Below are 17,100 nucleotides of genomic sequence, written 5' to 3'. Positions count from 1 at the left end.
TCCATGCCCTGGCTGTTGTAAATAGAGCTGCAATGAACATTGTCGTTCCTGAATCTTTTTGAATTACGGTTTTCTCAGGGTATATGCCCCGTAGTGGGATTGCTGGGTCATATGGCAGTTCTATTTTTACTTTCTTAAGGAACCTCCATACTGTTCTCCATAGTGGCTGTATCAATTTACATTCCCACCAACAGTGCAAGAGGGTTTCCTCTTCTCCACAGCCTCTCCAGCATTTATTGTTTGTAGATTTTTTGTTGATGGCCATTCTGACAGGTAGTTTTGATTTGCATTTCTCTAATGATTAGTGATGTTGAGCATTCTTTCATGTGTTTGTTGGCAGTCTGTATATCTTCTTTGGAGAAATGTCTGTTTAGGTCTTCAGCCCATTTTTGGATTGGGTTGTTTTTCTGATATTGAGCTGCATGAGCAGCTTGTAAATTTTGGAAATTAACCCTTTGTCAGTTGCTTCATTTGCAAATATTTTCTCCCATTCAAAGGGTTGTCTTTTTATCTTGTTTATGGTTTCCTTTGCTGCGCAAAAACTTTTAAGTTTCATTAGGTCTCATTTGTTTATTTTTATTTCCACCTAAACTTACAGCTAAAGCAATTAGAGAAAGAAGAACAGAAAAACCCCACAGTTAGCAGAAGGAAAGAAATCATAAAAATCTGATCCGAAATAAATGAAAAAGAAATGAAGGAAACAATACCAAAGATCAATGAAACTAAAAGCTGGTACTTTGCAAAGATAAACAAAATTGATAAACCATTAGCCAGACTCATCTAGAAAAAAAGGGAGAACACTCAAATCAATAGAATTAGAAATGAAAAAGAAGTAACAACTGACACTGCAGAAATACAAAGGATCGTGAGGGATTATTACAAGCAAGTATATGCCAATAAAATGGACAACCTGAAAGAAATGGACTAATTCTTAGAAATGCACAACCTTCCAAGACTGAACCAGGAAGAAATAGATAATACAAACAGACCAATCACAAGCACTGAAATTGAGACTGTGGTTAAAAATCTTCCAACAAACAAAAGCCCTGGACTAAATGGCTTCATAGGTGAAGTCTATCAAACATTTAGAGCAGAGCTAACACCTATCCTTCTCAGACTCTTCCAAAATATAGCAGAGGGAGGAACACTCCCAAACTCATTCTACGAGGCCACCATCACTCTGATACCAAAACCAGACAAAGATGTCACAAAGAAAGAAATCTACAGGCTAATATCACTGATGAACATAGATGCAAAAATCCTCAACAAAATACTAGCCAACAGAATCCAACAGCACATTAAAAGGATCATACACCACGATCAAGTGGGGTTTATTCCAGGAAGGCAAGGATTCTTCAATATACTCAAATCAATCAATGTGATACACCATATTAACAAATTAAAGGAGAAAAACCATATGATCATCTCAATAGATGCAGAAAAAGCTTTCGACAAAGTTCAACACCCATTAATGATAAGACACTATGCTTTTAGACTTGTCTTCAATGAAGTTATGTGAAGCCACCCTCTACTCCTAATCACTGCCCTGCTATCTTCCCTGCAGCTCAAAGAGGCTGACTACTGGAGCTATTAGCAACCAAATGGAGTGTTGTCACCCCAATAATAGCAAGGACTAAAAGCCAACAATGCTGGCTAGAGGCTTGAATTACATGATGGTTACATCCCTGATCCTTTCAAGACCTTCTAGTTCCCAAAGTGAAAGGGTACCAGATGTCTCCCTTACTTGTGTGATGATAAGAATCACCTGGGGTGCTTGCTAAACACATTCATTGGGCTTCCCTGGTGGCGCAGTGGTTAAGAATCCGCCTGCCAGTGCAGGAGACACGGGTTCAAGCCCTGGTCCGGGAAGATCCCACAGGCTGCGGAGCAACTAACCCCGTGCACCACAACTATAGAGCCTGCAAGCCACAACTACCGAGCCCGCATGCCTAGAGCCCATGCTCTGCAACAAGAGAAGCCACAGCAATGAGAAGGCTGCGCACCGCAAGAAGCAGAAGCCCCCACTTGCCACAAAAAGAGAAAGCCCGCACACAGCAACAAAGACGCAACATGGCCAAAAATAAATAAATAAACAAATAATAAAACAAAACAAAAAACACATACATTACCATGTCCATGCTCTGACAACTCTAGCTTAGAAGAGCCTGGGTGAGGCTCAAGTGTTTTGTATATTTTACAAGTGCCCCAGATAATTATTATTATCAGGCAAATATAAAATATATTGTTTTTTAAAAAATTATACCTAAGTTCACGTCTCAGCTCTACCACTTACCAGTTGTGTGTTGGAGCGGATCTAGTGTGCAATGATTTCCCAAAGCTCTGGGCATCTCCTTTACTCCAGTGAACCCTTACCCTGGAAATGGCGGCAGATCTCTGGCAAAAGTTAAGAAGAGACTCCCAGGAAATACTTGCAAAAATATTACAAGGTTCTTCCTAAGGGGCAAAATGCTTTCTTTTCATTTAAGAGCTTCTAGTTCTGACTCAGGACTGAAAATTGGATGAGGGGTCTGGAATTCTACCTGACGGCTCATTTTTGGTTCGTATTCATATTAATTCATTCACTCAAATATTTACTGAGCACTTCCACGTGACAGAAACTGCTCTAGATGTTGGGGATGCATCACTTGAAAAAAGGGTAAAAAATTCCTGCCACCATGTAGTTTATGTTCTCAAGTAGAATCTCACTGAGGCTGCCACACAGTTTTTCCAAGGGACCCTATGATCATTTGCCACCACAAAGAATCTGTGTGTTGGATCATTCTGATATCCATACACCATAGCTGCTATTATGATATCCACATATACTTTGGTGGTTAGCACCACCTCCCATTGCAATCAAAGGTAATTTTCAACTACAGCATCTTCTTTCAGCCTTTGTGGACACCTCCACTGTGCCACTACTGCTGGCACCATCACCAATGAGCCTTTGCTGTAATAAGCGCCACCATGCATAATCTCTCATTGCCCCTGAGCTTTTTCCTTTTGCTTTTTAAAATTATTATAATTATTATTGTTTATTGGAGTATAACTGCTTTGAGTCACCCCTTCAAGATGAAGAGCCCTGGATGGAGGATCTGACTGCTGAGTCTAGGACAGGTGCCCGTGTCCTTGCGGCCAGGACAGGAGAGGGACTGTCCGGCCCCTCTGGCAGGAGACAGTCCCTCCAAGACTCACACAATTTTTCAGCCCAAATAAGAAGGATGGTCAGAGACTGAGTGACCAAAACAAAGCTACACAAAACGCTAATAAATGCACTTGCCCCTGGCCCACTCAGTGTTCAGGAGCCTCTTTGGGCTAATTTACAGGGATCCTAGGACAGTGTAAGGAGGGATCTAAATGTGGCAAGTCAGACCCAAACCCGGGACTACCCAAAATCATTTGCCTCTCCTTCAAGTGAACAAGAACTTACTCTGCAAACCCATCTGAAGGCAATAAAAAATGAGTATCAAAAGTTAATTTCCACATTAAAATCTTCTGAACACTTGTCTTATAACCAGCTGTTCTCTGTGAGCAAACTCATGCTGAGCTCCACATTTCCAACTTGCTACCAATGTTTTAGACCTTGCTAGAAATTACTTCCGCCTCCTTTCTCTTCGGTTATTATTGTCCTTCATCTCTAAAACTCTTTCTATGTGGATCAAAAGTGTTCTGCTCTTTTCTTTGAGCTACTCATGACCCCAGAAGTAGGCCTGGCCCAGTTTACAATAGAAAATCATTATACCATCCTGAGAAAAATTAAAATGAAAGAATTATAACTTCTTTCCCATATTGCCTCTTGCTTGCCTCTATTTTTCTGGAGTGACTGGTCTAGATGAATGAGGGATTGATCAGGGTTAGAACATTTCTGGTCAAAATTGGTCACGGAAAATCTGCAGTTCTTTTGTATGCTATGATTTGATGAAAATATTAAATGACTTTGCCTCAGTCTTATGGTAAAATTCTTAGATATGTGGGGTACCTTTTTCTAAGTAGCTCCTTTCCATATAGATATTGTTTATGTCTTCCTTTATAACATCTGTGGGAAAGAAAGTCTAATTAAACATATAAGGATACGCACAAGAAGTGGCAGGAGAAATTATACAGAAAAACACATCATTGTGAGCAAGTCCAAGAGACTTATTTCTAAGCCCATTAAAACATGTTTTTCATGTGAAAGGGAGGTTTGATTTACTGGCACATTTGAAATAAGATGGGCTCTTGAATCACATAGGCAGAGTCCAATCTCAGTGTTGCACTTACTATCTTTCATTGAAAAGGAGGTGATGATAATCCCTATTTTGCATGGCTGAGAATGGAATGAGAATCAAGTATAAACACCTCATCTAATTCTTCCTCATGGAAGGCATTCAGCTAATGTTTATTCAATCTTTTTTCAAAGCCAGTGGATAGTAACCCACAGCCAACCAGAGGAAACTATTTGGGAAGGAAGAGAAGGGGTGGAAAACAGCATGGATATTAGGTTGAATTTTCCAGCTTCTCTGAGAGACAAGTCATTAAACATTCACTGTGTACCTGTTAAATTTCTAGCAGGATATTGGATCCAAAAGACACATGAGAAATGAATGAACAGATTCCTACTCCCTCGAAGCATAAAATCAAGTTAAAAAGACAGAACTTAAACTCAGGATCTAGAATTAGACAACAATTTTAAAGAAACTGTCGAACCACACCAAACAGTATGGACTAAAGCCCTAAGTATGGGAAGAGTCTGTACGGTTAAGGGAATCCAGAAGATTAGGTAACGTAAAGACTTATTTTCAGACTGAGGTCTCTACCAGAGGTATAGAATCTGGAACCCCTAGGAGAAGGTGTCATTGTGCATTCATAAGGAGCAGGGTTCTGTTGACTGGGGGCTAATTCTGCTCCTAATCAATCACAGTGGCAGGAAGAGCAAGGCCACATGAGCAATGCTGGTGAGTCTCTGAGAGGGATGTCTCCGCGGCTTTGAGCCCCCCAAATAAGGCAAACCACTCACCTTCGTGGTCGTTGACAGGAATGAGTCAGTCATTCAGGGCCACCACATGTAGATTTTATGTTATTCATACCAGTTGTTTTTCTTCTCTTTTCTCCCTTTAACCCACCTTATGCCACCACATCTTTTAGGATCAGATAGAGTCCCATTCATAAGACAACTAAGGCAACTAGGCGGGATAAGTAAGAGGGAAGAATTAAAATGCATATTGGCCCATTTTGTGTCATACCGCCTCCAGGGAGAAGGCTAGCATGAGGTTTGGGGTTATCCCACAATTTCTTTGTTACCACATCAGTATCACTATTGTGTGGAACGAATGTTGAAAGCCTGCTCAGATTATTATGAAGTTTGAAGGCAAAACAGGTGAGAATGGAAAAACAAGAATGGAGAAATAGGACAGGGAAGTGGAGGATATGGAGAGCCTTGTTCCTATGTCCTGTGAAGACTGTATTGTTAATGCCAAGCACTGCTCTCAGTCAAGCCCCTTGTCACCAACAGTATGTGTGACTATAGAAAACAATCGATTGAGAAATTTATCCAAAGCCTTGCTTTCCTGCACTCAGATCGTCTCAATAATCTTATTCAGCAAATCCATGCCAGGATTTATGAATAACAACAAATGAACAAAAGTCCAAACGATTGAAGATCTTTTCTTGAAAGAATAATTCATTCAACATTTACAGAACTTAGACACTGTGCAAACACTCTTAGTGTCTAGAGGAAGAAAGATGAAAAGACAGAAATCCCACCTCTCATGGAGCTCAGTCTGTTGAGGCAGACAGTTGAGGAATACTCCTCCACTGCATAGGGGAGTATTGAGAGAGAGAGAGAGAGAGAAACAGAGCAACAGGAATCAAAGATGATTTTCAAGTTTCTGGTTTAGACAATTGGATGGTGGTTCCAGTAACTGAGACTGGGAAAACAGGAAAAGGAGAAGGTTGGGAAGGAAAATTATCAGATCAGCTTTGAAAACGTTGAGATGAAAGTGCTTGACAGGTGTCCATGTGGAGATGTCCCATAGCTCATTGGATATTTAAAACTATTGCCAAAGAAAGAAGTCTGGACTGAGAACATAGATTTTGAAATTATCCATGTGGAATAGATAAATTAAATCAGGGAATTATCATAAAAAGATGAGCAGAGGGCTGAGGAGGAGGAAGATAGAAAAAAACACATAAATATTTACAACACTAGGTAGCAAAAGAAAAAGACATCTATGGATCAGGGGGCAAGAACGGGCATCAGTTCTGTTACAATCGTGTTTGATTGTCTGGGTTTCTATTTCTATTTCTATTATTAGAAGACAATAACCACCAAAGTGTCATTAGGAAAAGCAATGAAGGGGATTATTTAGTTTTCTCATGTTATTACAACTTCACCCAGGTGGAGTGCCATGTACTTTTCTCACCAGACATTTAGCTAGCTGAGAGATAGGACTAGTGTATAATATTTAAGTTTCTCATTATATGAGTGGGTTTTTTTTTATAATTTTATTTATTTATTTTTGGCTGCGTTCAGTCTTCGTTGCTGTGCGCGGGCTTCCTCTAGTTGCGGTGAGCAGGGGCTACTCTTTGTTGCAGTGCATGGGCTTCTCAATACAGTGGCCTGTCTTGTTGTGGAGCATGGGCTCTAGGCAGGTGGCCGTCAGTAGTTGCGGCACACGGGCTCAGTAGTTGTGGCTCGCGGGCTCTAGAGCACAGGCTCAGTGGTTGTGACTCACGGGCTTAGTTGCTCTGTGGCATGTGGGATCTTCCTGGATCAGGGTTCAACCAGCGTCCCCTGCATTGGCAGGTGGATTCTTAACCACTGCGCCACCAGGGAAGCCCCGTAAGTCTTTCATTATACACTTTAGGTATGATGGAAAAATGCTGGGCCATTGATAGAACAATTAACTTACTATTTACCAGTTGACATTATACACTAAAATTAGGGGCAGTGAATTAGAATGAACCTAGAGAGGCCACCTTGTCCACCTGTGGTATCTATGCTTGGTTTTGAGGCAGTCAACATTTATTTCCTTAGATTAACTTGGGAAGCACAATGATCAAGCTTGAGAGAAATAATAAATATGTTGCATTACCGATATATTCAAAAAAGCCTCTTTTGGGGGCTTTAATGTTGGACCCAAACTGACAAGTTGAAATTTGACTTGATTTCTGAAAAGTGACTGCACAAATTAAAGATGGTGAAAGCTAACCCCATTTCCGGCCATGCTAATATAACATAGAACATGGGTAATAGTTGTCTTATGCTCCTCCCTGAGAAGGATGTGGAATGCTTGAGCTGTGGGTGCCCCTCTAGCCAAGGAGAAGAGAACCAGATGGAAAGGAGGTCATGTGATGAATAATTGAAGAAATGCTTAGTGACTAGCCAGAGGGGGCGAAGGTAGGCAGAAGGTTGTAATGACTTTGTAAATATGGGATCTCTGTCCATTAAAAGAGGACTTAGATGAATTCAATCAAGCTTCAGAGGGCAGAGTTTCAACAAACGGAAAGAAGGTAAAAGAAGGCAGTTCACGGTAGGAAAGATCTTATGAAACTATTTTCTCTCTTCATAAATGGAACGGGCAGTCCTGTGAGGCGGGGAGCTCCCCACAGCTGGGAGTGTTTAAGCAATGCGATGTTGCAGACGAGGGTCCTGGAGAGGGGAGATATTGAGTTAGATGACCCTAAAAGCCATCGTCATGCTGAGATTTACCCTTGTGAAATGATCCATTCAATTGCTTCATTTTCCCATCCTCAAAGCAATCCTGCTTATGAGAGATTTTTTTCTCCCCATATAGAGATGATTGGTTCCACATATCTTATAATTCTTCTAGAGGATGAAACTTTTGCTGATTTTGTCAACACATCTCTTTCTCTCCTAGTAGGCATTCTCAGACTTAAATCCAAATGTTTCATCTACAGCTGAATAGTGAATCTTACTGAGCTGAGTGTCTTTTTTTAAAAATTTTATATTATTTATTTTTTATACAGCAGGTTCTTATTAGTTATCCATTTTAAACATAATAGTCTATATATGTCAGTACGAATCTCCCAATTCATCCCACCACCACCACCACCCCCAGCCACTTTACCCCCTTGGTGTCTATACGTTTGTTCTCTACATCTGTGTCTCTATTTCTGCCCTGCAAACAGGTTCATCTGTACCATTTTTCTAGGTTCCATATATATGCGTTAATATATGATATTTGTTTTTCTGTTTCTGGCTTACTTCACTCTGTATGACAGTCTCTAGATTCATCCACGTCTCTACAAATGACCCAAAATTTCATTCCTTTTTATGGCTGAGTAATATTCCATTGTATATATGTGCCACATCTTCTTTATCCATTCATCTGTCAATGGACACTTAGGTTGCTTCCATGCCCTGGGTATTGTACATAGAGCTACAATGAATATTGTGGTACCTGAATCTTTTTGAAATATGGTTTTCTCAGGGTATATGCCCAGTAGTGGGATTGCTGGGTCATCTGGTAGTTCTATTTTTAGTTTCTTAAGGAACCTCCATACTGTTCCTCATAATGGCTGTATCAATTTACATTCCCACCAACAGTGCAAGAGGGTTCCCTTTTCTCCACACCCTCTCCAGCATTCTTTTAAAAATAAACTTCTTACCAAATCAAAACTATTTCAATTTGAGCAAATAAATATGAAGTAGAAAATCCTCTAAAATCTCCAGGAGTTCCAATTATTGATATAAAGAAATCCTAAATCCCCAGCCTCCTCGATCACCTTTGCCTGTACACAGTTATCTTTCATCACACCCTTTGCTGGTACCCAGTGCTGCAGTGATGGCCGCTCTACCCCTGCAAAGCACACCTGGCATTCTCCCACCTCTACGCTTCTCCTTGGCTGTGTTCTTAGTTTCCATAGTTTCACTCACCAAACTCTTAACCATTTTTCAGATCTCTAGTTAAATCCTGCTCTGCTTAAGGAGTTCCTAGGTCCTCCCAATAGGAACTTATTTCTCCCTGCCTCTGTGCCCCTTGGCACCTTGCACCTTTCTTGTGTTATATGTGTGTATCTGCCCCACTGGACTGTGAAGTTGTGAATTCCTCCAGGAGAAGGACCATGGACTATTCATTCTGCTCTACTCCCTTCACCCGGTGTTTGGCAGATAGCAATTGCTGAGTTGTTAACTGAAACCCAATTTATATATATTCTCAATCTATGCAACTAAAACAAACCTCAAATACCAAAATATTCTTCAAACCAAACCTACACTAATCCTGCTTCTTTTTTGGCTTAAATATTTGGTTACATCTGAATGCTGGTACCTTATAAATAGTTGCTCATCTCAGTGCACCTTTTTCCATGGATGCTGCCTGTTAAAAGGTGAAATTTCACAAAACTAGGAAAAAAACACTATTATTCCACAAACAGCTATTGGGTGGCCACTTTGTGCTAGACACTGAGCTTAGTCCTGGCGACACAGATATTAATGATACCATCTGTGTCTTCAAGGAATTCCAGTCTAATGTGAGTGCGCAAAGGGTTCTGAGTGACATGATTGAAGTCTCTAGGAGGTAGTGGGGTACATTGGAGGAAGAGGCCACTCCTACCTGGAGGAGTCAGAAAGGTGCCAGTGAAGAGGTCACACAAGCCAAGCCTGGAAAGAAGACTAGTTATTGACAATTGTCTGGGGACGAAGATGGGGAGGGAAGGGTGGATAAAGAAGCAAGAGGAAAAGACTGGGGGGTTGAGTATCAAGAGAAGCAGGGGCCTTAGGGACAGGACAGAGTAAGTAAAGGCACCATGGAATACAGTCCTATGGCACCTTGGGGGAAACTCTAAGGCTGAAGAAAAAGTTGTGAGAGGCAGACATAGCAAGAGATGAGGCGCAGAGCCAGGCCTGCGAGAGTAGGTAGGCCGAGCTTAGGAGTTTGGACATCATTCTGAGGTTAGGAGAAAATCATCATAGGTTTAGGTAAACGAGTGACATGATCAGACTTTCATCTAGGAAAATTATTTCTGCAGAAGTCTGGCCATGGATAGAGCTGGCAGGGGACCTCAGTGGAGGCAGGGAAACTAGTCAGGAGATTGTTTCAAGAGTCTAGGTGAGAGGTGATGAGAGTCTAAAGGCAAAATGATGAAGAGGATGGATAAATAGGAGAGATTTTTCACAAAGCGAAATGCAGGACCTATCACTTTGAATGTCAGAGAGAAGTGGTAACAAGAAGAGAGGGATCAGGGTAGCAGGCTTGGGTGCCTGGGTGGATGGTGGTGCCAGCAACATGGTAAAAAAGGGAAGGAGGAAAAGGCCTCGAAGAGCAGGTGTTTGGGGGTGATCCTCACTCATACTCTAGCATCTGCCACTGTCTTAATGAAAGGTTTCAGAAGTAACCTTAAGGCATTTTAGCTAATCAGTTTGTCAACTTAATTATGCAGCCCACAATAATGTTATAGAAATGGCGAACGTAATGTGGGAAGTAGAATCCTGAGAATGTCCTGGCCATTTAGGTGGCTGTGGTCTATTTAGGAAGACAGTGGTATTTCATGTTGAGTGTTGCTGTCAATTTACAAATTTCTGCCATTTAATTTCCATAATCACCCTGTCAGGTCAACATCACTCCCTCCTTACAGATGGGTCTCAGAAGTTAAATGACTTGCCTAAGATCACTGGGCAAATCTGGGGCAGTCCTAGAGTGACCAGGTCCTGTGGCTCCAGGCCTGGCGTGTTTTCCTCATCAGCCTCCTGCCCTGAATGGCACAAATGTCACATGGTGAAAATGCTCCCACGCACTACTCCCACAAAATCTCACGATTTCACAGTCCCACTGCACATCCCATAAAGGTAACTTCACAAGCCAGGCAGGGCGTGTCTTGTCCAACACTGAGTGCAGAGCAGGGAGGGGTCACGAAGGATTGAGTCTCCTTCATAGACCGATATTTGTGAAGTGCAGGCAACACCATCACCTTCCATCGATACAGCCAAGGACAAAGGGAAGAGAAGGAGGGGGCCGCAGACTGACAAAAGCTTGGGGCTGCCGGTCTCGGGGAGATGGTCAGGATGACGTGCTGTGCTGAGAGTCCACTTTAGCCCCTCTGGTTTATCACAAATACTTTGGGGGCACTTTGAGATATTCTGATGCCTACAGTGAGACCGCTAAGCACAGCTACCTGTAAACATAGAAGCCCTTTCACATTAGTCCCAAAACTGCCTAGGTCACAGACCCTTCTCCTTGACAAAAGAGGACAGTAGCCTAGAATTTTCCATCAATTTTGGACACTCTTAATGCCCCCCTAAGTAATTTGTACCTTTAATCCTCACATCCTCTGTTCTCTCTCCTTTCTCCAGTTAAAGAATTTAGGCAAATCCAAAGGTATTTCTCTTTATGAAAAGGCTTTAAGCCTTTGCTCTTTCTAAGTCCTGTGGAAATGAATAATGCAATACACAAAATAAATACCTTTTAATGTCATGAGCTTTGGCCTTTGCACACGGGCAAGATAACTCCCAGGTCGGGGCAGGATGGAGCCAAAAGATAAGTGAATCTTGCGGTTTAATCTTTCTTGGTTGTTTTGCACAAAGCAAGTTGATTCAGTGCAATAAAGTTAAGAATTAATGTCCCTTGAAATAGGAACGCAATGGAACCTCTCTTCGCCCGTGGCTGCAGATGGACTGTGACATTTTCATGAAGAGAAACTCTAGACCCCTTTGGCTGTTTCTTAGCTTTCTTTTGCAGGTCTTTTGTCAGACACCATTTTACACTCTTGAAAATTCATAGTGGAGCTTGTGGCCAGAAATACCCCATGACTTGGTGAGTATGATTCTTGAATGGTGTATGGTTCGGGATGGGGGAAGAGGCAGCTGAATTTGATGTGTGGATTCGGAGAGGGAGAGGGATAGGAGCTCCTGAGGGTGACTATGGAACAAACTATAAAGCAGGTAAGTAGGACAAACAGCATCAAGCCAGGTAGACATTTCTGCTTTTTACATTTTTACCACTTGGGCAAGCAACTGCTGGTGAGTTCTTTCCTCTGTGTTTTAGTCCATGGTTAGCAAAAGGGATTAAACTCTCATGTCGACTGTGGTGGTTGGGTAGTAGATACTTGGAGGACTGTGTTGAGAAGAACTCTGAGGCCACACCTATGCCAGAAAGTGTTGAGATGTCCTGCTTTCTGTTCTATTGGGTCCAGTAGTTGATGAGTCTAGGAAGCTGGCAGTGAGCACTGGCTGACATTCCTGTTCATCATAATTAAATTTCATGGAGGAACAAATCCTAGTTTAAAGGTGAAATTCTGGATCACCATGGATCAGGCAGGGAAGAACTAGACCGACTGTCTCACAGTTTGTCACTCAGACTTCTGCCCTGGCAAAGCTGTGAAACAGGGAATGCAGTCTTTGGCACCTTTTGGCTCCAGTGTCCTCTGCAGGCTGCTCTGAGACATGATCTAGGAAATGTTCTTTTACCCCTGATCTTTATTTTTTGGACAAAACCTAAATGTCTAATGATTTATTCTCAGAGTCTCGTGCTTTTCCCTAAACTGACAGTTTTTCTAACAACCAAAAAAAACTCATGAAAGACTCCTGTGTATTAAGTCCCTTTTTTCCATGCCTCCCATCAGCTCCTGCATTAGGACGTTTCTGGAGGTGATGCCTTAAGCCAAAGGAGTGGCTGAAGGTGATGTTGGAGGCACTAGAGCAAGCTGGTGGTTGGGGGTGGGGGGATCAGAGGCCACATGCAGATGCAGCCGCTGAGGGGCAAGATTGGGGTGCAGCTCGGTGCCTATCCTATCCTGTCCGACCCATAGGTGAAGAGCTGGTGGATTTCTGGATTCTTGCTGAGAAGATCCTGAGCATAGATGAGGTGGACATGGAAGTGAGAGACTACTACCTGTCCCTCCTCTTCATGCTGAAGGCCACCCATCTGCAGGAAAGCTCACGGGTGGTGACTCTCTACAACATGAACATCAGTGAGAATTATAAAGCATATCCGAAGTGAAATCCCTGGGAGATATAAGAAAAAAATCAATCCAGTGTCTGATAGTCCCCAGTCTCTTGCCTTGCAGACTGCTACCCTCTCCATCAGGGATATCAGTGGGAACCCCAACCCTAAACAGGGAAGGGCTTGAGAGAGACCAGTTGTCCTGAAGCTGGTATGTGCCTGTTCCTGAGATAGTACTTGTCAGTGAAGGGTGGCTGGCAAGAACGAAGGGGAATTGGGACAGGGTAATTGAATAGCTCCTGCACTTCTAAGCCTGCATGGCGTGTTTTTGTTGTTGGTTTGTTTTATTTTTCAATTGGGATTCTTGAGAACAAACTACAGTCCACAGGCCAAATGCAGTACATGTGGCCTAGGAGCTAAGAGTGTTTTTGTGTTTTTAGAGGCTTAAAGGAGAAGAAGACTGTACAACAGAGATTATATATGGGTTACAAAGCATAAAATACTTACTACTGGCTCTTTACCGAAAAAAGTTTGCCAACCCCTTCCCTAGAACATCAGGTTCATTCAAATGTATTTATTTATTTACTGAGAAGGTGTTCCTAACCCAAATACAAATGTGTTCCAGAAGACTCGCTGTTTGGGCTTTGTCACACTCCTCTTTATTCATGTAGATAACTGAGAATTGATGACATTAAAATCAGGGCTAGTTGGGATTTTTTCAATTTGTCCAGTCCAAACTCTTTCCTTCAGTCAGATCTAACTTTGAGAAACCCCATTCAGAGGTACATGTTTCCTGTTCTTGAACATGTTTTTGTGTACCTCTTGCTTTCCTTTACAATAACTTTCAGTAGTCTGAAAAGTAACTTGAGGAATCCCACAAAACGGTTATTTCTCTGGGGAAGAAGGAAGGTAACCAGAAGAAGGGGTCACTGTGTGTTGAACAAACCCTAAAAACATGTTCACTATATATCTGACCTGTCTACACCCCAGGACACAAAAACATTTGGAAAAATTCAAAAACCTCACCATTCCACATCATTTTCATCCTTTATCTTTCTTTCCAGAGGCCCTTCTGAACCTTTCCGTCTGGCATCCCAACCAGTCAACCACCAGGAGGGAAATCCTGAGTCACAAGCAAAAAGTGGCTCTGTTCAAACTCCAGAGCTATTGGCTCCCAAACTTTTACACCCACGCTAAGACGATCATGGCCAAGGAGGAATCGTGCCAGGCTCTGATGCAGGAATACGAGACTCGCCTGTACGGTATCTGCTATACCCACGTAGGAGGGCTCCCTCTGAGTATGAGCATCAAGAAGGGGCACCACCCCCAGAAGCGGTACTCGAGCGGGAAGGCCAAGAGGAAGATGTGTTAGTTGACAGACCATGGCTCTTGGTCTCTGGAAGTGAGTACCAGCCCAGATATCAACACTTTGCTCCCCCAGGAGCTGTTTCCTCAAGGCAAGTTGGTTATACAAATGCCTTCCCCGAAAGAGACCTCTTTAAAGGAGAGAATTATCAGTTTCTGGGAAAAGGATATTCTCTGTGCCAAGAAGTCCAATGTGAAGAACAAAGCCAAGAGCCACCTCCACATGGAGGGCCTCTCTGAGACATCATTCTTTACCCACCTGAGGACTGTCACCCCCATCATCAATTACTCCCCCCACATGACAATTAAGAAGGCCGTGGAGCAAAACCTCTCCTTGGGGTACAGCCACTGGGCCTTGTGTGCTGATGCCTTGCAGGGAGTCCCTTTTGGGACCACCCGAAGAAGCAAAATTTGAAAGTGGAGGTCCAACTCCTGGACCTATGGCAGGACCTGCACGATTTCCTCAGTGTCCTGATGAGTAACAGGAAGACTGGGAAAGCCATCTTTTGGCACATGCTGGGCAACCGGATCTGTGAGCTCTGCCTTAATGAGCAGATTGGTCTACGCCTACCACTAAAATCCCAAACCATCAAAGGCCTGAAGGAGCTGCTGCCATCTGGGGACGTGAACACCTCTGGATTCCCAGAGCCCAGAAGGAGATCTGCAATGCAGGCCATGCCTCACAGAAATGGGTTGGTATCTGGAAGATTAGGTCAAGACTGACCAAAAATCCTATCTGGCCATCTATCCTGGCTAACTTAATGATATAACTACCCACACAACACTTTCCATACTGAAGAGTTGGTTGATCACTTAGGAGCAAGTTATATAAATTCCCAAGAAGCAGCCAAAACTCCAAAGTAGGATGGAGGCGGAGGAGTGGTCTTCAATTCCCCCTTATAGGGAGTCACCCAAAACTGTGAACCTCAGACTGTTCTATTGAGGGAAGTTTTAAGAACTCTGTTCTAAACCTCATGTACTGAAATACAGGGTCTCTGTTTCCTAGACTAGCCATCACGGAAATGGCCAAATGGGAGGGTTTATTCTTTATTATTATTTTTTTGCGGTACGTGGGCTTCTCACTGTTGTGGCCCCTCGCGTTGTGGAGCACAGGCTCCTCCCTGACCGGGGCACGAACCCGTGTCCCCTGCATCGGCAGGCGGACTCTCAACCACTGCGCCACCAGGGAAGCCCGGGAGGGTTTATTCTTATCCCCAAACAGTAGATAAAAGCATGGGACTATCCTGGAGACACAGGAAGTAATAGTTTGATGATTGTAAGTCAAGATCTTGGCAGAAAACAAATGGTGGAGCTAAATTGGTAACAGATGAGAGCTTAATAAAAAGGCACTACTTACAAAGGAGGGTAGGGAAACCACAGGGATACCCCGTGCAATACCCCAGGGCCAGTAAGGGTGGGCCACCTTCATCACTCTTAGGCCTGAAGAGTGGAAGAGAGGGAGCAGTTACCAGAACCAGGGGATAAAGAGCTGTGTAGAGTGGAGCACTGGTCAGGAGCTGTGACTGTCAGTAGAGGGACGTCTGGAAGGATCGGGGTGGGGGGGTGGGGGAATAGGTATTCCAAGCTCACTCTCCACCTTTTGTTTCCCTTTTCCTACCAGCTCCGGATATATCCAATGAGAGGTCAAGGGAGTGTGTTAATGTGTCCATACAGGTTAATTTCCCCAGGCACAAGCAGGGTGAAGAAGGGTAGAGAGTGGATCTGGAGGGCAATGGCTATGAACAAAAAGCTATTTGGTGCATTATAACATATTTACCTGATAAGCACACTCACTACCTCCTTTGGGCTTCTTAGCACCTCCAAGCAGCAGACAGGGTAGTATTATTGACACTACTATACAACTGAGGAAAATGAGACTTAGAGAGGGTGTGTGGATTATCCCAAAGGCATGCAGCAGACTAGCGGAGGAATCAGGGTTAGAACTCAGGAGTCCTTGGCTCTAAATCCAGCACAATTTCTAATGCACCTTAATTATCCAGGGTTGCACATCTGGGCAGTGTAGGGATGAGATTAGTCCAGTGGGTCCACAGCCAAAGCTGTTTGCACAGTTCTCGAGTAGTAGAAGCTCCAGAGAAGTCCTCCCTCCCCTCCCTTCCCCACCCTTTGTAGAGGCATTTGGGGCTAAAGGCTTAGATAGGCTGTGCTTTCTGGATCAGCAAATCCACACAGTAAAGCTCCCTCTCTAGGCCTTTGGTCTTCAGCAAAGATATTGAAGGTATTTGTGTTATCGATAATGCTGGACTATCACAGTTTCTAAGATTAAAAATCTTGATATCATCTATGACTCTCCTCTTTGTCTCATACTCACATCTAGTCTACCAGTAAATCCAGTTGGTTCAACCTTAAAAATATATCCAGAGTCTGGTATTCTTCCCCTCACCTGTTACAACCACTCTCATCCAAGTCCTGTCCAAACTCGCCTGGATCACTACAGCGGCCTCCTACCTGATGCCTCTGGGTCTGCTTTTGGCCCTCAGCAGGTTCATTCCCAGTGTGGCCACAGTGATTCTGCCAGAACATAAACTGTGTAATTTAACTGAAAGTAAGTAAAGGAAAGTCAGAGAGGACCTTGAAAAGAGATGGCTGTCTCCAGTAAAAGCCCTTGCTAAAACCAAGGTCTACACTATCTGTCCTCTGCCTCTCCTCTCTGGCTTCATCTTCCTCTGCCTCTGTGCTCATCACATTGGCTAAAGCCAGACACACCCCTAGCTCAGTTGTGCTGCTCCTGCTGTATGTAACGTGCAGATTCCTGCACGGCTGAGTCCCCCACGCCCTCAGGTCTTTACTCAAGTCATCTCATGAGGCCTTCCCTGCCCACTTGATATAAAACTTC

General features: G+C 43.2%; 1 protein-coding gene across 1 annotated transcript; it reads left to right on the top strand.

Annotated features, from left to right (window-relative positions):
- The first annotated feature begins 4,921 nt into the window (after positions 1–4,921).
- RGSL1 (regulator of G protein signaling like 1) lies at positions 4,922–15,016 on the top strand. The gene is given in 7 exon segments (XM_032603516.1): positions 4,922–4,934; positions 7,776–7,858; positions 11,679–11,757; positions 12,748–12,909; positions 13,946–14,614; positions 14,617–14,879; positions 14,882–15,016. Coding segments are annotated over 7 exon segments (1,404 nt in total).
- Positions 15,017–17,100: the final 2,084 nt, after the last annotated feature.

The sequence above is a fragment of the Phocoena sinus genome, chromosome 1, assembly GCF_008692025.1.
Source record: "Phocoena sinus isolate mPhoSin1 chromosome 1, mPhoSin1.pri, whole genome shotgun sequence".
In the NCBI taxonomy this organism is placed as follows: domain Eukaryota; kingdom Metazoa; phylum Chordata; class Mammalia; order Artiodactyla; family Phocoenidae; genus Phocoena; species Phocoena sinus.
The sequence above is the reverse complement of the archived record's forward strand: the minus strand, read 5'-3'. Positions and strand labels throughout refer to the sequence as shown.